This window comes from Lotus japonicus, chromosome 3 (assembly GCF_012489685.1).
Source record: "Lotus japonicus ecotype B-129 chromosome 3, LjGifu_v1.2".
Lineage (NCBI taxonomy): Eukaryota > Viridiplantae > Streptophyta > Magnoliopsida > Fabales > Fabaceae > Lotus > Lotus japonicus.
Genome location: NC_080043.1, coordinates 7,859,808 through 7,882,957, shown reverse-complemented (window position 1 = coordinate 7,882,957; position 23,150 = coordinate 7,859,808). Strand labels below are relative to the sequence as shown.

Here is a 23,150-nt window from a genome sequence, read left to right as displayed (position 1 = left end):
GATCTATGGTGGTGAGTTCTTAATGTTTACTCGTTAAACATGCAAATCGAACGTCAACCGTTGGATTACAAAGCGGTACACGTGTTTCCCATCGAAGACGTGAAGCGAGGATCTCATACCATAATATATATTGATGTGCGGGTACCCCGTGCGCAAATTTGCTTAAATATTTTATTGTAAATTTTAACTAGTATTTTTTTTAAAAGAATAAATATAAAGACTTTTTTTTTAGAACAATAAATATAAAGACTTACAGTGATTTTTGTGTGTATATATTTATGTCATTTATGTATTAAGTAATAATATATTTCTACATGAGGACTCCATTTTTTTATTTCTTAGCTTTTGATTTTTTAAACTAATTCCTTTACTTTTTCTAATTAAATGTCAACTTTAAAAAAGAATTAGGTTTTGTAATTAACTAATTAGGGTGCTTGCTATGGTACCTTAAGTCAGATTAAGGTGTGATACCCAAAATGACTTGGTTCAATAAAAAAGACTCATGTATCGATTAAAATTTTGATTTTATTCTATCATAGTAATGCAGTGTTCTATTCGTAGAGACGTGAGATATGCGAGTTGTGTTTTCTGAGATTTGTTCATCTATCAATCATGTTTATTTTACGCGCATCTCCATTACCATTATTCGTTCTCACCACTCGTTCATTTTTCATTAAAAAAGTGAATTTCATGAATTAAAGTTAATTGACAAGTGAAGTAAAATCTAAAAATGTAGTATTTACCTTGAATAATATGATAATAATCAATTAAATTACTTAATGCGGGTACTACACCTAAAAAAAATTCAGAGTACCATAGAATTTACCACTAATTAGTGTTATCATTCCTTTAATTATTTAATATTTATAACCATTATGACTGATGATTGGTGGAGGACGCAGACTTTCAGGTTAGGAGGACTAAAATAATGGGAAAAAGTACATTTTTTTTTTTAAGTTAAGTATATTTTTAATCTTTAAAAAATTGATAAAATTTTATTAGTATCCAAAAACTCTAAGTAGAGCATACAAAAATGATATATAACTAACATATAATTAAAAAAATTAATATATATATACATATATATATATATATTTGTACTGCATAAAAAATAATAATTCTTAGTCACTCCAAATATAGTAAAGAATATAACCATGGGTTTGTCCGAAGCTTTATCTCCAATGAACGTAGTATCATTTAAGTCTACCTTTCGAGGCACTCCATCGATGTGTGCGACATCACCTAACTCCTCGGTCTGAGGCTCTGCCTTTGATGAGCATGATAACATCCAAATCCTCTGCCTGAGTCACTGCCTCTGAAGAGCACATCATTTATTTGAGTCCTTCGTCCGAGGATTTGCCTTTGATGAGCCCAACATTTATTCATGTCCCTCGTCCGAGGCACTGCCTCCCATGAGCGTGTCATCATCTAAGTTCACGATCCAAGGCATTGCCTTAGATGAGCACAACATCATCTAAGTCCACTGTCTGAGGCATTAAAATGTGCCTCCGATGAGCATGATATCATCTATGTTTGAGAGACTGCCTATAATGAGTGCGACATCATTAAAGTCATGCATCCAAGGCACTGCCTTCGATGAGCAAAAAGTTTATAATCCCTTCGCCCGATGGAATCTCTCTAATTAGCGTGTTATCCATTCTAGTGTTTACACTATGTCTAGCTCTTGGTATCTACCAAGATTTTTTATTACTTCAGCCAAGTATCAAGAACTTCTCATTTAAAAGTATTCTACATGTTTTCTCCTCAACAAATATTCTAAAGAACTCCAACAAATATTCTACAAGACTTCTCCTAGATCCAAGAAATTAAGGATTTTGCTTCTGCTTAGATTCTCTTTAGAAAGAGTGATGTAGAAAGTCTAAGATCTAGCAATACACGATACGACTCTAAGGAATACTAAGCAATACCGCAATGCCCGTAACCGCAACACCTGCAACCGCAATCGCAACTGCAATTTAAAACTCTGAGTTAGACATTAGGGGTGGGCAGTTAACTTAAGCTTAAACTTACCCAAGTTCCACAAAAATTCTGACTCCGCCACCAAATATAGGCCGAGTTCAGTAAAGTTCAAAAGTCAATTTGAACACAAGTCATTAAAGTTGATAAAACAATATTGATAGAGATACCATTTTGTCCAAATTCCCTAAGCTTCATTACCTCCATTATTTTAAAAAATTTGGGTGCATACCTTCATTATTTTATGCCCACGCGGGGAAGTAACTCATTATTATTTTTTTCAGATGATGCGTTTTGTGACGTAGTTCCAAATTGAGAGGAAGAAGACAGCTACCATAATAATTCAAAGTGAAACTTTACATTAGCGCATTTCCGTTAATGTGTAAGTTTACTCTTTTTTTTAATAAAAGACTCATCGTATTGTTAGAAGAGGTCTATGAATTGATTCCTGACAGGCGCAATTCATCTTTTCAATGTAAAAAAAATATTATTAACCGTCGCGATATGTGGACATTCCCTTATTAGTATCACACTTGTAACATGATTTATTGGAAATTTTTAACCGTTGCAAGCTGGGCATATTAAAAAAATGTGAAACACTGTGTATGGCTTGGCTTATATATAAAGTTTTTTCTTAAATATGTTTTGGTCTCTAAAATTAGGGTCTTTTGGTTTAGACTCCTCTAAATATAATTTTTTGATATACACCCATAAATGTAAAATAATACTGAGGTTTCAGCTCATGCTTAGGGTGGAAATAGGTCGGCCGAGCTAGGCTCTGCGTGAGCCTGGCCTGCATTCTCTTTTTGTGGCCTAAGTCTGACATGTGGCCTATCAATAGGCCAAATTTTAAAGCTTGGTCTGGCCTTTTATAAGGCCTGGCCTATAAGCCTACTTAAAAGCCTATTTAACAGAAAATTTCACCAAAAGAAGGTCATTAGGCCAACGGACTAATAGACTAGCGGGCTAATATGCCTTTTTATATATCATTTCATTTTCTTTTCAAATAAATAAACTTGTATATCATTGCATTTCAAAGAACAAAACCTCAATTATTTAAAACAGACACAGCAAAAATTAAATTATATATAATTATATTATATTTATGTATATTATTAATAAAAATAATAGATAAGTAGGCATGCCTATCAGGCCAAATAGTAATTTTTAATTGTTTGGGCCTGACCTTTTCAGTTAAACAAGCATTTTAAAAGGTCTAAGCCTGACCTTTTTAATAAACGAGTCAGGCCGGGCCGAGCCTCAGACGAGCCGAGCCATAGGCTCCTGACGAGCCGCCTGACCTATTTCCACCCCTACGGCCATGCTGTCACCTTACGCCGTATAGAGGGACCTAAACTAAAGAACCTAGATTTTAAAGGACTTAAGATATGATAAAAAATTAGTTTTAGGTCCTCTAAAATTTTGGATCTTTGGTTTAGGTCCCTCTATAATCATAGTTCCTTGATTTAGGTCCCTCTAAAATATGTCACATCAGCGTCCGTTAAGTAAAGTTAACGATAGGGGCTTATTCCTCCATATTATTTTCAAAATAAAGGTATATATAAGAAAAATATTTAAAGGGACCTAAACCAAAAAACACTAATTTTAACTATGTGGTCTACTATATTCATTTCCTTTATTTTAAGTCAAGAACTTGAGATTTTTTTAAACAACTTGAGATTGATATTGCTTGAAGTGATCGCGTCGGCAGTGGCGGAACCAGGAAAAATAGTATGAGAGGGCCAAAATAAAATTTAAAAATAAATTATAGTTTTTAATTAGGAATAAACACAAATATACACACAAAATTATAATTAAACTAGTTTATATTTTTCTTAAATGAAAGATATATTAATAATAAAATAGCCTAAGCCAAAGAAGCAAAACAGGCAAAGTACAAGTTATATGAGGCTGAGAAACAAAAATCCACCACCAACCCGCAAAATGGCACAAGCGTAATTCTAAGAGAGAGTCTCATTGAAACCTTGCTAGGAAAAACCCATTGAGATAAAAACCTAGCAAGGAAAAAGAGTACCACAATCTTGGGACAGCCATTTCGCAACAAGATTCAAACGAAAACAACCCCTACAATCATGAAAAAGCTAATATAGCGTAGCTGAGAGAATACAAGAAATTAAAGATCCCAGAAGAGTCAGACTATGCATTTTCGTATTGCAGCAAACATCAGACAGGAACAACATCATAATACAGCAGCAACAACAACAAAACAGCACCAGCAAGCTTATATTTCGGATTTCAGCAACAGCAACAACACCAGCATGGTTATAATTAAACTAGTTTATATACTCCTTGAAAATGTATTATAAGTTATATTAATAATGTTAAAATTTTATTTTTCATTTTTTCCAGTTTTTTTAATCTCGGGTTATTTTTTACATTAGCTTTTTTAATTTTTCATTCTCAAAAGTGTTTTCTTGGAAAAAAAATAAATTATTCTTTTACTCTTGATTATTAGTTTTTGAGAAAAATTATAAATTAATTTTAAGCTCTAAAACTATTAGCACTCCTCTTGTAAGAAATGGTCTAGGACTATTATATTTCCAACACTCATGTTTCTATGCAAAGATAAAAGATATGATTGTTTTAATTCTTGCACTAATTATAGTATAAAAGTCTCCATCGAAAAAATTATAGTATAAAAGTTACTAAGTAAAAATTAAAATAATGTCCATTAAGCCTCATAGAAATTTTAAAAAAATAGTAGAGAAAATAAGTACATGAAAGTATATTTAAAAATACCTTCAAGCTTGTGGAGAGAGAACACACCAAACATTGTTATATACACAGTCATTTTATAAAAGTTGAAACATTTCTGAATAGAACTAAAAAAAGGTTGAGGAGTCATTTTATGCTCTAAGACTATTAGCATTCCTTTTGTAAAAAATGGTCTAGGACTATTATATTTCCAAGACTCATGTTTCTATGCAAAGATAAAAGATATGATTGTTTTAATTCTTGCACTAATTATAGTATAAAAGTCTCTATCGAAAAAATCATAGTATAAAAGTTACTAAGTAAAAATTAAAATAATGTCCATTAAGCCTCAAAGAAATTTTAAAAAAAGGCTTAAATGCACTCTTGGACCCTCATGTTTTAACTTTTTGCGATTGTCAACCTTTATCTTTTTTTTTTCTACGAATGGGAACCCTATTCTTTCAAAGCGCTGCACCGTTCACCCTTCCGTCCAAATCCGTCAAAAACTTGACGGAACACGCTGATATGGCCTTCCACGTGGATAAAAGGGGGATTTAAAAAAATGGCTTAAATGCACTTTTGGACCCTCAAGTTTACATATTTTGCGATTGTTGACCCTGATCTTATTTTTAGTTTGAATGGAGACCCTAATCTTTCAAAACGTTGCACCGTTTACCCTTCCGTCGGAAGGCTAGGTAAGTGGGTTCCGTCAAGTTTTTGACAGAAGGGTAAACGGTGCAACATTTTGAAAGATTAGGGTTTCCATTCGTAGAAAAATAAGATCAGGGTCAACCATCACAAAAAATATAAACTTGGGGTCCAAAAGTGCATTTAAGCCTTTAAAAAAATTGTAGAGAAAATAAGTACATGAAAGTATATCTAAAAATACCTTCAAGCTTGAGGAGAGAGAACACACCAAACATTGTTATATACATAGTCATTTTATAAAAAATGAAACATTTCTGAATAGAACTAAAAAACAGGTTGAGGAGTGGATCAAAAACACTACACACAAGAAACTAGACAAGGATCTCAACCAATGGGCCAATGCAACTCATTTGTTATTTACTGCAGCGTTATAATATATATATGTATTGAACCTCGGGAGGGCCATGTCTTAACGTGGTTATACCATCTATTTATAATATATAAATTGTGAAGCGCGCAATCTAACGGCGACACCTCATCATTTATTCTTTTAACAACAATGTCCAGCTCAGCATTTTGGCTGATGTGTCACGTTCCATTCTTCTCAAGCATTCAGAACTAGAACTAAAAATCCTGAATCACGAAACCTTCTCCAGCAATAGCATCAATCTATCTCTCCTCTAAGCTCTGAGTGCACCAATGTCGGCTCCTCTCCACGCCACGCTTTCTCGACCGCCGTCATATCCACGTCTGCAATGTCATCGTCCTATAGAACCTGCATCGCTTCGCCGAGATATATTCAGTTTCATAATCCTCATAAGTCATAATATATATTCATTGGAACAATACCAGGCCATAATTACATATGGAGAACTGAAGGTTTCCATGGGATGTTCAAAGGGAACAACACTAATTGTACTCAAATTGTCTATAATTCTGCTGTTGAAGTTCTTCACTTGCGATTTACGAACACACTTACAAGTAAGATTTACTTTAGATACAAAAAGATGCCTAATTGCTTTTCTGTTTAGCATTCTTTTTATTGACTTTTAATTCAGGTGTTATATTTTACCAATCAACTCAGGGCTATAGAAAGTTGGCTTCAATCCTCTTTGATCGTTTTTCTTTTACTGCACAATTTTATTTAGTCACCCCTGTGGCTAATATATTTCTATCAGTTCGTATTTTTTTTTTAATTTCTCTGCTGTTTTCTTTGACCTTTACTTTTGATTTGGACAGAGTATCTGTATCAGCTACAAACTGGAAATGGTATGTTCACGTTAACCATTTTTTCTTATGGATTTGTGTTCGCCTAGATAATTTATGAAACTTAGGTTCCTTCTTCATCTTTGTCATCTCACCTCTTTGCTATGATATAATTTTTCCACCTCAGTTATTTTGGTGATGTGCCTCTTATTTACTTATGAATCATATCCCTCTTTCACACTGAGTTTATCATGAAAGTTTATAGGTCCCCAGCTAGAGGGTGGTGCTTCTTGGATGTTATTCGTATTATAGTACTTGACACATTATTATACCTATTATCTCTTTGAGCACTTTGTGTAAAGTGAACTTGTATGTATCATTTAAGGCATATATCTACATAACCTCTTTTCATCAGTGTTTTTCCCTGGTGCAGGAAGATGAATGATATAGTAGCTTCTGGTTCTGAAATGTGTGTGGTGTGCCAGAACTCCCAGGTTAGTGTGCTATTAGCCTATTATCCAATTGTGGATTATATTCAATATATTAAATTTGTTTTCACTAATTTGTGATGTTGATTTTCATCACACACTATTTCTGATATCTCTATCTTCAAAGAAGCTAAAAATTCTAACCAAATTTTGTGTTGAATGGCTAAATTAGGGAAGAGAGAGGAGAAGTATGATATCATTGTTGGAGTTTGCATAGTAGCTAACCATGTAAGTTGTAAGATCTCTTCACATAAACAAACCATAATGCATCTCAATAAAGAGTTACCAACCCTTTCTTCAGTGTAAATCATGTCAAACATGGAGCTAACATGCTTTCTGAAGGTATAAATAGTTATAGTCATAATCTCAGAAAGTGAACACAAGTCCAAATAAACCAAACAACAAAGAAAATGAAAAACTAAGCACCAAAACATTAGGAATGCGTCACCTTTTTAAAATTTAGCTTGTCTCAAAGGTTCACTTTAGAGGGTGAACAACATAGCTATAGCCATTGATTGAGAAATTAGCGGTTTAGAGTGTCTAAAAATGCATGCATATATATTTCAAACTATGGAATTATTGAAATCTCAATAATTGATTTCCAAATAATGATTTTAACCTCCATTTTATCCTTTAAAGTCTACTTCTCACTTTAGATGATCTAAATCCCACAATCTCACTTTGAAAAAGACATTCTTTTATGTTGTGATGACAATAAGCTCTTTCTTCACTTGCCTATTATATATATATTATATAATAACATTCAAAAGAAAATGTACAGGATGGACCAGTAAGTATCTTCACACACAAGAAGGTCTAAAGTGAACAAGGCTATCTAATTCAATTATTTTTGTTGGGGCATTCAACTTTAGTACATTAACAGAGAAGGGATGTTGCCTTTTATTTGACCTAAATATATGTTCACATCTATTTTGCTTTTGGTGCAGATCTGATTGCATACACGACTCATTTACTACCATTTGGTGACAGGCACATGGGGATGGGTTATGGTATTGAAGTTGGACAAATAAAACAGTTTCTTTTTTCTCTTGTGATTACATATTTGATTTTTTTTTTACTTATGAATTTACATGACCTTTGATTTTAAGTTGTTACTTTTGCTAAACAGCCTAAATTGTACTATGTAACCAATGCAGTTGCATTCTGCTATTTTAATTAGGGGAGTATTGAAAAGGAGCAAAGCTACTATGAAAATCTACACCATAACATGTTTTTTGTTCCTCTACTAAGTAGCACCCTGAAACATGCACTTCAAGTTTCAAGTTATCATCAGTTCAACTCTATATATTTTGTAAGTTGCATGGTTCAAGAGCGGTAAACAAAGTGTGACTGTCGAGACCTAATTTTAGCCATTTTAACTCTAATTCAGTCTTATTCCCATTTTAAATAAGACATTGCACTCATTATTAACTGGAAATGCATGTAGTTTGACAAAATGTGTGCAATGTCTCTTCCCATTCCAATGATAAACAAAAAATGATCACCCTTTTGCGCCCTTATTTTTCATGAAATAGGGGTACTCTCTCAAATAAGAGTAAGAGTGCATTTGGATACACAACTTAATTAAGTGTCTATGAAAATATTTTTTTTATCAAATCAGTGCTTATCCATAAGCCAATTTGAGAATTTTCTTTAAAAAGTTGAAAATAAGTTGTAGATGAGCATAAACTCTTATTCACATTTACAAACTTATGAACTCTTTCAAACACTACCAGCATGAACTTTTTCTCAATTAAGTTCTTCCCAAATGGGGCCTAAATCACATTTGTCTTGAGAGTCGAGACCCAACTTTCCTACCCAAAAGTTTCTACTAATAATTTCGAATTTTCCTTTAACAAATTATGCATATGTTATAAAATAGCCTATTTTTTATGAAGAAGTTCTATTGCGCCAATTTTTTTTTTCAACTATGCGTTATTGAACAAAACATCTGTTTCACAATCCAATCACTCTCAATATCAATATTTTTCAACCAATCAATAACAATAATTAACAAACTCACAATCCTTATAACCAATCAAAAGTGAAGGATAACAGACTGAGCGTATAACCAATCAAAAGTGAGGGACAACAGACTTTGAGCTTAATGATGGTTGATTTACTCAAACAAAAAATTTCAAAACCCCGGATGACTTATGACAATTGTCTCAATTTTATTTGTCCGCGCAACGCGCGGGTCTTAGTCTAGTTGTTAATTAGTTACAAACTTCAATAATTATCATTAATTTTTCATACATTATAGTTTATCTTTCAGAAATTGAAGACAGGAGTAAGATACAATCTTAGAGCTCAAACCAAGAACGTAGCAAACATTATGAATAAATTGCAATGCATACATAATGATTAGTTAGTAAACCTAAACCATTAAAAAAAACAAAATAGACCCATCAATTTATCCACATTGAGCATGTTAATAATGGAAAGAGCTATAGCAGAAAGCTCAAAAACATCCTTGTTTCTCTTAATGGTGAAACGGCATTGCTCTTTTCCTTGAATTTATCTTCGCATGTTGTAGATGCATCTAAAACCGAGCTTATCTTGACATTAAAATTCGCATAACGCTTGACCTTGTAATCTCTAATAGCTTCTCTAATTGTTGTAATGGAATCAGAGTAAACTTCAAGGCAATCATCTAAGCACTCTTTGATAAACGTGTCTAAGCTCTTCTTCTTCAAAAGCTCCTTGATCATATATATTGTATCGGTCACGCGTCTAAGCTCTTCTTCTTCAAAGCTCCTTGATCATTGGAAGATAAGCCTAAGCGCTCGCGAGGAAGACCTACGAAGCAGACTACGGATGCGAAGAAGCGAAAGGGTGTGGGAGAGGAGGAGCATGGTATGAATCCGAGACATGTTCTTGATGATGAAAAATAGGTGTTCTTGTTCTTTTGTCTATATGACATGACACTGGTATCCCCTTTTCTTCCCATTGCTCACGCCCTGGGTGTTCCTCAATACATCTTGTTCACTTCTTCAGCTTCCATGTTCTCCTTCTATTCCTACTTCCCAGTTTATATCTCAAGCTCCAAACTCCTTCCCTGATGTTGTTGAGATTCCAGGGGTTTCAGTTTCAGCAATACCCAAATCATCAATCCCTCCTCCGCTTATGATCCTCAACAGTACTATTTATGGCAAACTTTTCAAGGAGGACAATCATAAGCTCTCAGAACTACATAGGGTTTTGATCAATACTATTGAAGGACTAGAAGCAGTGTCCCTACTAGAGGCTCTCAACTGTGGAAAAGTGGTCAAAGATTTGCCCCCAGTTCATGCAGTTGGTCCTTTTGTGCCTTGTGAAGAGCTTGAAAAAGTTGATTAGCAGAGGGGAGTACCATCAATGAAGTGGCTTGATGATCAGCCTAGCTTGTGGGTCTGTGGTGTATGTTAGCTTTGGCATTAGGATTGCCCTTGGAAGGGACCAATTGAGAGAGTTAGGAGATGGGTTGGTTAGAAGTGGATGCAGATTTCTGTGGGTGGTGAAGGACAAGAAAGTTGACAAGGAAGATAATGAACAAAGGTTGGATTGGTTGCAAGGGGCAGAGCTTGTGGAGAGGATAAAAGAGAGGGATTGGTTGTGAAAGAATGGGTGGATCAAAGAGAGATTATTGGGCACAAGGCTGTGAGAGGGTTTGTGAGTCATTTTGGGTGGAACTCAGTGATAGAAGCAGCATGGTAATGGTATAAATTAAAAATTGTCAGTGATAATGCTAAACGAGCACAATAAGTAAATTAAGGTTGGTTCTGCTGAAGACCTTTTTCTGCAGATAAATTTTCTCTTATATGATCATCACTAATAGAAGGGAAAGTTTAATTACCATTGATAACAGTATATATTTTGAAGAACTCAATCCTAATCAGAACTTATGACTACTCAGGTCTGGTCATGTGATATGCTCTTTGCAAACAAAGGTACGTAGTATGTTCAAAGGGTGATTGATGCATCATTGATTCATTGGTATGATCTGTGTTTCGCAGTTTAAAATCAAGTTAGAGAAGAGATACTGAATCACTCAAATCAAGGACAGGGTCAAACTCTTTGATCAACATCAACTTATCAGATAATCACAGTATTAACACAAAACATCACTCAAACGAAAGACCTATATCAAAATCAACGGTAATCTTAGCATAAAGCAAAAAATTATTAAAAATTAAGGTAAGAAGAAATTGGAAAGGGATAAATTAAAAAGAAGAGAAGACATGTTTCTTCTTCAAGGATCTGGTGAGAATGGACTAGTAATTAAAAATGTTAGAGCATCTACAATAATGCAAGTTCCTTACACCATTGCTTTGCGGCTTTGCCATAAGCAATTTGCTTAACTTGTCTTGCTTTGTTTAATGACTTTTTGAGTTATCTTCCTTGGGGCTTTTTTATGCTTTGTTGTGGTTGTTGATTCTTTGGATGCTAGTTTTGGTTTTGGGGTTGGAGTTTTTTCTTTGTTGCTCTGCTGGACAGTCGGTTTTTTTTTAGTCATCCTCAGTTTACTAACTTTTGCGTTTCTTCCCTTTTGAGAAGGACCATATCCATATATAATAGTCATGTGATCACTTAAAATAGTCAACTTTTTTAAAAAGTCACATGACTGCATGTTTTAATATAAACCGTTTATGATTAGATCTAACGATCGTGATTTATTCTTATATCCTCACATATAATCAACTTCCTTTTTATTTTGAAACTGATCAACTTCCTTATTTTTTTTCAGTACATAAGTGCTTAAAAAACAAAACACAAAAAACTAACGCCTCAAGAAACGAGTGCCACGATAGTCCTCTGTCAACAAAGGGATGACAGCCACTGGAGGGCTCGCCAAGAAGCTATAAATCTGCTAGACCCCGACGCACCTTCCTTAGCAAGCACATCTGCAACTGCATTCCCCTCCCGGAAAATATGTTCGAACTTGACCTGCCAGTCCCTGTCCAAGAGCTCTCGAATCAAATCAAACACAGTGGCATACGCAAGGAAACGCCCAAACCCCTGCTGCAGGAGGTTCGTAGCATGTTGAGAATCAGAGAAAACTACTACCCGACAAATACCTTGCTGCCAACAGAGGCGCAAACCAAAGAACATCGATCGCTAGAAGTTCAGCTTGCAAGATCGCGGATATCCCCACGAATGCTGTGAAGCCAAACTGCCACATACCCGCAGCATCCCTCACCACACAACCCGCACCGGCACGCCCCGAATCAACTTCCTTATGGTATACATACATTTTTTATTTTCAAAAAAAAATAATAATTTGTTCTAGAACTTTTTATGGGAAAAACGGTTGACTTGAAGATGGTGATCGAAAGATATTTTTATTAAGTAAACACTTTAATAACGAAGACTAATCCCAATAATTGATACTTGAATACCATTTTTGACACAGATGTCAATAATATTATAATATCTATCTAAATTGCAGTGAAATATTATACTGTTTAACATGATGGCCGCGCAAATATAAAATCAAAATTGTCCATATATACCTGCACAGCTAGCTACCTTTTCCAAATGGTCCATTCAAGAGAGGAATCAATGAGCAACAGTAGTAGTGCTGTGAAAATGATGCACGCGGTTCACTACGATGCCTATGGCGGAGAATTGAAGGTTTGGTCCATTAATCTCTTTTTTCTTTTGTTTTGTGTGTTTGCATAATTATATTACTTGAACTATATATATATTAACCCAGTTGCAATTGCTTGTAATTAACTAAGCAGCATGTTGAAGTTTCCATTCCTACTCCAAAGAAAAATGAAGTTCTACTGAGATTGGAAGCTATCAGTATTAATCCAGTTGATTGGAAGATTCAGAACGGTCTTCTTCGCCCTTTGATACCTCGAAAATTTCCTTACATTCCTTGTATGAACTACTACTCATAGTTAATTACTGCTATATCAATCACCAATTAATTATCTTAATCTGTATACTAGCTAGTAGTGATTAAGTATAACATCAATATTCATGCATATTTGCTTTTATTCTTGGAATCAGGTGGTGATGTAGCAGGAGAGGTAGTAGAGGTTGGATCACTAGTAAAAAATTTCAGAGTTGGCGACAAAGTCATTGCTAAACTCACTCTTAAAGTACTTGTCTAACCTCAAGAGTTTTAATTTTGTTTGTCAATTAGCTGTATATATTTCCATATGTATAATTTTTTTTAGTAATAACTCATTTACACTTCACATTCTCTTCCATATCATTTGCACATATTTTCTTTCTATTTTTCTATACATTTCTTGTTACCTCACAAATTATATAATTTATTTCTCTCATTTCTCTTCTTATTTATGTAAGGTGAAAATGAAATATCAACAAAACATTATTAACTTTTTAAATCCAACCACCTAATTATTTTGTAGATTTTTTTATAATTTTATTCTGACCAAGACAAAATCCTAAATCTAACTGTTCATGTCTATAAAATATATTAAAAAATCATCATGATGCCCTGTCACATTAAAATTTGGGAGAGTAAAGGCATATTTGTTTCCAGTTTTCAAAAACTATTTTTGAAAATAGTTCTCATTTTCAGTTTTTAAAACAAAAATACCAAAATAGCCAAAAGATGTTTTCAATTTCTGTTTGTTTTTAGTTTTCAGTTTCTGTTTGATTTTAGTTTTCACATATCAATCTTCTAAATGTTGGAAACATGTCATTCAAATTGTTTTCTTCTTCTGAAAACTGTTTTAAAAACTGAAAATTGAAACTGTAATCAAACATGTGTTTTAAACTCTACTCCAAAATTTAGCATATAAAAGTGAGAATAGTCTTTTTATATATAAGGGATATCTTAGTCACACTTTAGTTAACTTGAGACTTCTCAACGTATCCTCCACGCCTAAGGCCGGACATTTGGAACGTGTGGTTTGCAGAAATGACCATATACGAGTGACATATTTAGGATAGACTATAGTACTATATTAGAATTTGAGAGGTCTAACTTTACCCCAAAAGCTAAGTTTAGAAGTGAGGATTGTCTTCCTATGTATTAAGGGTTATCTTAATCATATCTCAAGTTAATGTGAGACATGTTATGTACCGCTGGGTTTGAAACATATTCTTCTTAAATTAATCCTCTAGTAATCTTATGATCATTTAGAAATTTTAATAAACTAGCTACTTGTTCAATGACAGTATGGAGGTGGATTGGCTGAGTTTGCTGTGGCCACTGAGAGGTTAACAGTTGCTAGACCATCCCAAGTCTCAGCTGCTGAAGCTGCAGGTATACCTGTGGCTGCTCTCACAGCTCATGATGCATTCACTCAAATTGCAGGACTCAAGCTTGATGGAACTGGAACTGGCCAACACAAGAACATTTTAATCACTGCTGCTTCAGGTGGTGTGGGTTCCTATGCTGTTCAACTCGCTAAACTAGCAGGGAACACCCATGTGACAGCCACTTGTGGAGCTCGCAACATTGATTTGGTTAAGAGCTTAGGTGCTGATGAGGTTCTTGACTACAAGACTCCACAAGGGGCAACACTGAGGAGTCCATCTGGGAGGAAATATGATGTGGTCATACATTGCACAATTGGAATTCCTTGGTCAACTTTTGATCCTGTTTTGACTAAAACTGGGGTTGTGGTTGATTTAACACCTGGTGTGGCCACATTCATTAGTTCTTCCATGAAGAAACTTTTTTTTCCCAAGAAGAAACTGGTGCAATTTATCCTAGACATCAAAGGTGAGGGTATGGAACATCTAGCTCAATTGGTCAACGATGGGAAACTCAAGACCATTATTGACTCTAAGTTTCCTTTGAGCAAAGCTGAAGATGCTTGGGCTAAGAGCATTGATGGCCATGCTACTGGAAAAATCATCGTGGAGCCATAATAGCTAGGTGCTCGATCCCAGTTTGCCTGGATCAGTTGTATGTTTCTAGTTTCAACTTTCAACTAATTAATTATGTTTAGGTGTTTGCTGTGGTGCCCGCATTTTTCAACATGGGTAGGTACAGGAATTTGACTGACCACTAGTATTTAAGCACATGATCTGAACTTACATAGTGTTTTAATATATCCTTATACTTTCATTAATTGTGAAATAGCCCCAATTTTATTTTACTATTTAATACATGACCCTAGTAAAATTGAGGTTGCCTCAGTTAAAAACATTTTCACCATTTGCTTCTGGAATCAACTCGCGAGGACGGAGAAGATGAGCATGGCTGTGAACCATTAGCGAGCTGACTCGATCCTCCACTTCTGTTCGCTTCTTCATCTTATTTCCTCCTCATTCGTTCGCTGAGTTAAGGTAAGATTACTTTTGTTTTCTTTGTTAGACAGTTTGAGTGTTGTCAGTTAGTATATGTGAGATGTCTCGTTCGTCTCCGTTTGAAAATTTTGGATCTAGCTCCCCTAAATTAACGATTAATTTGATTAGTAGTAGCTTCCATATTATGTTGGTGTTGATTGTCATTTTTAGAGACATTTGAACCCTAATTTTACTGTTATCCGAAACCCTAATTTGTCGGTTGGGGAACATTTGGGATTTATTGGAACCCTAATTTTTTTAGATGACAAATTAGAAGTGGTAGGGTTGAATTGGATCGTTATTGGTAAAGCATAAGTCACGATTTGTCCAATGCGTAATAATTGGGGCTGATTTTACTGTTATCCGAAACCCCAATTTGTCAATTGGGGAACATTTAGGATTTAATGGAACCCTAATTTGTTGAGATGAAAAATTAGAGACGGTAGGGTTGAATTGGATCGTTATTGGTAAAGCATAAGTCATGATTTGTCGAATGCGTACAAATTGGGGCTGATTGTACCCAGATTTGCGAAATTGGGAAATTAGGGTTTATAATTTATCGAATTGGGTGTTTTGGATTTTTAAATTCTAAAATTTTAATCTGAAAATGCATATTATTGGCATGCTATAACTTATGTGTGGTATCCTATTTTTAGTAGGTGTTACATGAAGATCATGACATCCCAATCACATAGCTCCCCAGGATCTTGTAGTCATGTTGATTATGAAAGGTTATGCAAATGTGGTCTGTTAGCTTCGTTTAGGACATCCTGGACAGAATTTAACTATGGACGTCGTTTCTATAATTGTCCTGCAATGGTAATCATCGTTTCTGGTTGCTAACACGAATTCTTGATTCAAGTTGTTTGAATCACATATTTTTTCTTTTCTTTCTTCATTTTTACAGAAGTGTGACTATTTTGTCTGGGTTGATCCTCCTCGACGCATCCAACAACGAACTAGTAGACAACCAAGGAATCAAGCGAGTACATGTTTTGTTAATCCAGTAGCTGAAGAAGAAGAGAATAGTGGCCATGAGAATGAAGATGCCAAAATTAAAAAACTGGTGGATGGAATGAAGTCCAGGGACCAAATGTTGTTGACCGTAGTTTTTGGAATTCTTGTGGTGGTCCTAATTACGTTATTGCTTGTAATTTTGAAGTTGTAATTGTTGTGTTTATTGTCTTCGAATTCTTGTATTAGACTAAGTGTGGATTATGCTAAATTTTAGCATTTTGGTGCTTAAGTACATTTTGGTGGTTATAAGTTAAGTACATTTTTGTGGTTATAAGTACATTGCTAAAGTTATATGTTTATCATTGTTAGCCCTAGATGTAAATGAAACTTCATGGAAAGGTTATTCATCTTCAGCAATGAATGAAAACATGGTACAATTTTTCACAAGCTTCATGGAAAAAGATTTATCTAATCTCCACAGTTAATCTTGAATCTTAAACAGAAAACCTGGATGCAGTGAAATGAAGTGGAATGAAAACTAAACCGAAAAAAAAGAACTTGGGCCAGGCCCATTTCCTATGTCTATGAGTGAGCGAGTCTACCCAAAAACTTCAAAAAAATCCTAACCTTTGCTCTGTTTTTATAGGACAATAGCATGTGGTGAGTTGTATCTGTATGACCCCATACATATCAATAAGGATAAGCATTTCACAAGTAAAGAACTTAAAGATGTAAAATCAGCCATTAAAACATTTTCCAATCTTAACAAAATGCAAATCAAACCGAAATTAGTCATAAAGGCCCAAAAAGATTGTCAGCAATGCCCAAAAATTACAAACCATGGCATAATTAGCCATAAAATTGTCATAGTCATAATGATAACAACAGAAATAAACTTAATTTGGTTGAGAAGGTGATCCAGGAAAAATTCTCTTCCTCTTCCTTGTACTGAGACATGAAGAAGGACTACCAGAGGTTGAAGTAGTGTCAGATAAATTAACAACGCTGGATGTGCTTTCACTGTCCCCACTGTTATCATCTGGATCAACATGTTCATCTTCAGCATCTCCAGCACCATCATGATCATCTTCAGCATGTGCAGCAGCAGCATCCAATGCAAAATCATCATCATCATCATCATCATCATCATCATCATCATCATCATCATCATCTGCTGCATCCCTTTCAGACTCTGGGCGCTCCTCAGTGCCAACACCTCTGCATTCAAGAAAGGCAGATGACATCTGCCGTGCTTCTTGTCGAGCAAATTGGTTCCACCCAGCAAAGCGCATCGGTTCCATATACCGCAGGTATAGAGTTATCAGAAATCCATAAGGAATGCCCATGGAGTTATTTGCTTGGACACGCCTTAAATGTTGGTGGACGAGATTAACAGGGTCTAACTTAATTTTCTTCAAGATGTGATAAATGATGAACACATCCAGATCTGTGATATAGTTATGTTGAGATACCCTTGGACAGAAGACGTTGACAGCCATAAGGAAAACAAGGCTGGCAGCAGGGGTCAGATATATGACGCGGGTGGCATTTGCATTGGAGATTTCCTGCGCGCCATACACAGTTTGGCGAATATCATCCATGTCCTTCCCACGTTTCCAGTCCTTATCATATATTTCCCCTCCAGTTGGGATTTGAAGAAGATCGGAGATTCTGTCAATGTCAAATGACAAATCATAGTCCAGAACCTGCCCTTTCAAAGTACCTGTTTCATCGAACCGGGCACAGCCCCAGAATTCTCTCACAAGCTCTGGAAAGATGGTTTCCTCAGCAGCAGCATAATTTATGTGCATAAGCGAACTAGAATGAATACGTTTGGTGCCTGGTATGTTCCACTCCAATAAGTCATGAATGTCAATAAAATATGGCTTGCAGATGGGTCTATTTGCCATTTGAGCCTGGAATCAGAAATGTGAGAATTTACAAGGGATCAGAAAATGTAGATAATTCACAAAAAACCGCCATCTAAATTCATATATTAGAAGCATTAATAGGAAGCAATTATGATTTATTTGGGAAAAAAACTCTGAAAAGGGGTAAACATTGAAAAACATACATATACTGGTTTTTGTGAATATAACACACATAAAACAGGTTTCCTCATTACAAACTACTCAAACATGTTAATAATAACAATGTTAAATAAACGAAACCACCAAACTCATAAAACATCAAACAGGTTGAACTCGAAGATGAAGCAGTTTTGAAGATTATAGCCCTAATCTATTATAAATAGAGTATAAGAACAATTGACAATACCCATAATCGTTTGTAATCCAAATCACACAGAAAGCATTATACTTCATGATAGAGAACGAGAAATAAAGCCCTAATTTCTAAATTGAGTAATTGACAAAACGCTTACAAGATTCTAACCGAAACCACAAAGAAAGCAATCGACATGATGATAGATGAAGAAAATTAAAACCCTAACTTCTAATTTGAGAAAAAAAATGGAAAAAAATGGTGTGTACCTTGAAATTCCGCAGGTGTCGAAAAACCTTTGCAGTGGTTGTGGAAATCTCTTCATATATTCAAGGGGTAAGGCATCGTGTGTTGATATTGCACCGGTTGAGATGCTCGAGTATGGTTTCAATTCTCGTGTCAGCAGCCATTTGGCAGAGTCCTTAAGAGAAAATTGAATACCTTGATGGTTTCCAATGCAGTGATGATTAGGGTGGCTGATGCGTTTTGGGAAGAAAGGGGCTAGGTTTTGTTTTTGATTTCCCAATACCAGAGGACCAATTTGTGAGTGTGTGTATTTTGTTAGTGAGGAGAATAATATTTTTTGATTTTCATAAAATAAAAAATAAGCATGTTTGGAAAAATAATAAAATAATCGCTTTAATTTTTTATTAATTAATTTAGTTAGAAAAAAAAGTAATGTATGCTTGTTTTGTTTTAAAAATTTAATTATGCAAAAATTTTATGCTAAAAGTCAATTAATTTATGCTAAAATTTGAACTGCATAATTAATAATAAATCAATTGTTAATTTGAGAAATAAACGGAATATTTTGGGGAAATATTCAATAGGAAAAGTAGTAAATGCTAAAATTTTAATTTCAAACGCTAAAGTTTTATTTTGGCGTTTCCTCATAAATTTTAATCAGACAAATTTTCCTATCAATTAGTAATGTGAAAAATATATGGAAAAATTATGAGGAAATACTTGATAGTAAAATAAAACGCTAAAATTAAAATTGATGCAACAATATAATTGATATATCAATTGTTAATGTGGAAAATATATGGAAAATTTATAAGGAAATACGTTATAGAAAAATTATACGCTAACATTGTATTTTCATACTTGAAATATCAAATGTTTGGAAAAAATAAGGGAAAATTTTGAGGAAAAAATTAATTTTGCGAACTATATGATGAATGCTTCGGGAAAATTATTTGATACAGTACAGGTTTTTTTTGTGACTGAAATAGTAATATAACCTGACACCTAAATTCCTTTGAAAACATTTTGATACTCAAATTTTTTTTTTCTAAAATGAATGAAAGAGTGACAATAACGCATAGCAATATTTAGTTCAACCATTCACAGGAAATAGTAGATATAAAAAGACTACATAGCAAAATTATAGTCATTTAACCACCAGCAGTCACAATATTTAGTTGTCCAAACAGAATAACCGGGATAAAAAGTCGAAAATGATCAAGAACAGAAACAGGACAAGATTCAACACACGATCAAGCAGTTAAATGTCAGAAAGTAGGTGCCCAGAAAGTAATGAAAAATCTCAAGTTGTTGACACAGCTGCATCCTTGCATATGTCCATGCAGGTCAAAGCTTTTTTGGTAAGGACATCATACTTGTTGTTAAATTGATTCATTGTCAAGTCCAGAGCTAGCCTCAACCTGGAACCTTCATCAACCTGCGTAAATACCGATAAATAATTAAAAATTTGAAGCAAGTAATTTATAAAATATTTAAGTATGAAATTCTTATTTACCTCAATCTTGTAGTGAATGAATCCATGGTGTGACATCCATTTAGCCACAAATATTCCACAATCATTCCTACAGGCACAACAAGAAGTTAGTTTTATAGCTAAGTAAACATTTTGGGTGATGAAGGCACAATATGGTTACTTAGTGATGAAATCAGATAAACTACAAATCAAATCAAGCATATGCAGGAAAATTTGGGGGAAAATTCAACCTGAAAACCTAATTAAAAAATAAATAAGCCAAAACAAGAGTCTAAACAGGAACAAGAGTGCTTGATGGTTGGATGAGAAATTCGTGAGAAAAAAATGCAGAAACCCTATCAAATGCCAAAAGGGGCTAACCTCAATTTCGTAATCCCTGCCTTTGAAATCCTGATGGTTGGATGAGGAAAGAGTGAAAAACCCATAAAAATGATCTCTGAGGTATTTATATGGCGTTTTCAATTCCTCACAATGGCCAGTAGAGTTTTAGGCGTGTGTGTAGATTCAATCTGCAGCCTTTGAATACTGTGCAAAATTCTTCTTTCTCAATGCCGGAATCATTATGTCTGACCCTGACATTTATTAAAAGTGGGATTAGTTGGGTCATGATTTGTAGTAGGAAAACGCTGATAAACAAGGGAAGGAAGAAACTATCTTCTGGCGCGTAACGGAGATGGTAGAGAATTTGTGTTTAACAGCTAGTAAGACCATTTACTCAGATATATATATTTTCAATTCAATTTCTACTCAAACAATTGTCTTGGTTCAGTGGCCAAATTTTTATAAAATTTATAACATGTTAAGGGTTCAACTCCTACATAGGACCTAATTTTTTTTTATTTATATATGTATATATATTTTTTGCAAATTCAATTCTTATTAGAATGACGCCTTTAAACTATTTTCATGGTTCCAAGTTATTCAAAACACCAAGCTATCCAAATCGCTCGCTCACCCTCGTGCATGGCTCACACAACGATATAGTACGAGTCATGTGTATCACATATTAGGGTTAGCGTTACGGTTCATTGGCCTAACACCATTAGTCCCACCGAACGACGAATCAATGCTTATTAGGTTATGTTAGATGATGTAGGGTTCCCGCGATATAGTGGCTCACACCAAGCTATCCAAATCGCTCGCTCACCCTCGTGCATGGCTCACACAACGATATAGTCCCAGTGGTTTGCACACTATCTATTCAACCTTGTTTGGTAGGGTTCGATCCCACCCAACCTTTTTTATTTTTTAACATTTTCGTATTATTTTGCTCCATGTCTTTAAATATGTACTTTGGGATTTTGTTTAGAGTTTAATGGATATGCACTGACAGTGTAAAATAGTTTTACACAGACATCCAATTGAATTCCGCCACTTGATGCATTAGGGTTCATGTGCTAGAATGTATTAGACAGAAACTTTAAATATTTTTATTGGGATTTTATTTACATCTATTTAATTATCATTAGTATTTAAGTATATCAATTCTAAATATTATCTTTAAATACTAATTTTGAGATTTTATATACATCTATTTATTTATAATTGTCATTTAAGTATAACAATTTTGAATATAACCCAATTTATTTATCATTACTGTTTAAGTATATACTCTGTAACTCTGTTGTCCAAGTTCCGCCACTTGATGCATTAGGGTTCATGTGCTAGAGTGTATTAGACATTTAGACTATATAGTGGCTCGCACCAAGCTATCCAAATCGCTCGCTCACCCTCGTGCATGGATCACACAACGATATAGTGCGAGTCATGCGTAACACATATTAGGGTTAGCGTTACGGTTCATTGGCCTAACACCATTAGTCCCACGCAACGACGAATCAATGCTTCTTAGGTTATGTTAGATGATGTAGGGTTCCCGCGATATAGTGGCTCACACCAAGCTATCCAAATCGCTCGCTCACCCTCGTGCATGGCTCACACAACGACATAGTGCGAGTCATGCGTAACACTTATTAGGGTTAGCGTTACGGTTCATTGGCCTAACACCATTAGTCCCACGCAACGACGAATCAATGCTTCTTAGGTTATGTTAGATGATGTAGGGTTCCCGCGATATAGTGGCTCACACCAAGCTATCCAAATCGCTCGCTCACCCTCGTGCATGGCTCTCACAACGATATAGTGCGAGTCATGCGTAACACTTATTAGGGTTAGCGTTACTGTTCATTGGCCTAACCCCATTAGTCCCACGCAACGACGAATCAATGCTTCTTAGGTTATGTTAGATGATTTAGGGTTCCCGCGATATAGTGGCTCACACCAAGCTATCCAACGTGCATGGCTCACACAACGATATAGTGCGAGTCATGCATAACACTTATTAGGGTTAGCATTACGGTTCATTGGCCTAACACCATTAGTCCCACGCAACGACGAATCAAAGCTTCTTAGGTTATGTTAGATGATGTAGGGTTCCCGCGATATAGTGACTCACACCAAGCTATCCAAATCGCTCGCTCACCCTCGTGCATGGCTCACACTGCGAAGTGGATGAGATTGAACTTTATGAAAATTGTGATTTTATATACATCTATTTATTTATAATTGTCATTTAAGTATAACAATTTTGAATATAACCCAATTTATTTATCATTACTCTTTAAGTATATACTCTGTAACTCTGTTGTCCAAGTTCCGCCACTTGATGCATTAGGGTTCATGTGCTAGAATGTATTAGGCATTTAGACTATATAGTACGAGTACAGTACGAGTCATGGCATAACACCATTTAGACTATATAGTGCATTAGGTTAGCGTTACGGTTCATTGGCCTAACACCATTAGTCCCACCGAACGACGAATCAATGCTTCTTAGGTTATGTTAGATGATTTAGGGTTCCCGCGATATAGTGGCTCACACCAAGCTATCCAACGTGCATGGCTCACACAACGATATAGTGCGAGTCATGCGTAAC

General features: G+C 34.9%; 1 protein-coding gene, 1 long non-coding RNA gene and 1 pseudogene across 4 annotated transcripts; all 3 read left to right on the top strand.

The window, feature by feature from the left end:
- Positions 1-5,907: 5,907 nt before the first annotated feature.
- On the top strand, positions 5,908-8,280 carry LOC130742479 (uncharacterized). Of its 2 annotated transcripts, XR_009021164.1 has the most exons (3): positions 5,908-7,040; positions 7,207-7,262; positions 7,982-8,280. It is a non-coding gene; the product is annotated as an uncharacterized LOC130742479 (long non-coding RNA). The 2 variants fall into 2 exon arrangements; XR_009021165.1 differs by lacking the exon at positions 7,207-7,262.
- Positions 8,281-9,762: 1,482 nt separating this feature from the next.
- LOC130743528 (UDP-glycosyltransferase 708G2-like) lies at positions 9,763-10,730 on the top strand (annotated as a pseudogene).
- A 1,768-nt stretch (positions 10,731-12,498) lies between these two features.
- Positions 12,499-16,542, top strand: LOC130749178 (quinone-oxidoreductase QR1, chloroplastic-like). 2 transcript variants are annotated; one of them, XM_057602490.1, is made up of 6 exons: positions 12,499-12,647; positions 12,758-12,899; positions 13,032-13,123; positions 14,175-15,293; positions 15,953-16,112; positions 16,201-16,542. In XM_057602490.1, the coding sequence occupies exons 1-4, from the start codon at positions 12,552-12,554 to the stop codon at positions 14,871-14,873; spliced, it is 1,029 nt and encodes a 342-aa protein (XP_057458473.1). In that variant the 5' UTR covers positions 12,499-12,551; the 3' UTR covers positions 14,874-15,293; positions 15,953-16,112; positions 16,201-16,542. The 2 variants fall into 2 exon arrangements, with proteins under 2 accessions (XP_057458473.1, XP_057458472.1); XM_057602489.1 differs by having other exon boundaries at positions 15,950-16,112.
- Positions 16,543-23,150: the final 6,608 nt, after the last annotated feature.

What these genes read in the sequence shown, in the direction of transcription:
- LOC130749178 (XM_057602490.1), top strand. Translation starts at nt 12,552, where the DNA reads ATGGTCCATTCAAGAGAGGAATCAATGAGCAACAGTAGTAGTGCTGTG. An exon ending in CCTATGGCGGAGAATTGAAG is followed by an intron (nt 12,648 to 12,757) that starts GTTTGGTCCATT and finishes TTAACTAAGCAG; the next exon opens with CATGTTGAAGTTTCCATTCC. An exon ending in TTGCTAAACTCACTCTTAAA is followed by an intron (nt 13,124 to 14,174) that starts GTACTTGTCTAA and finishes GTTCAATGACAG; the next exon opens with TATGGAGGTGGATTGGCTGA.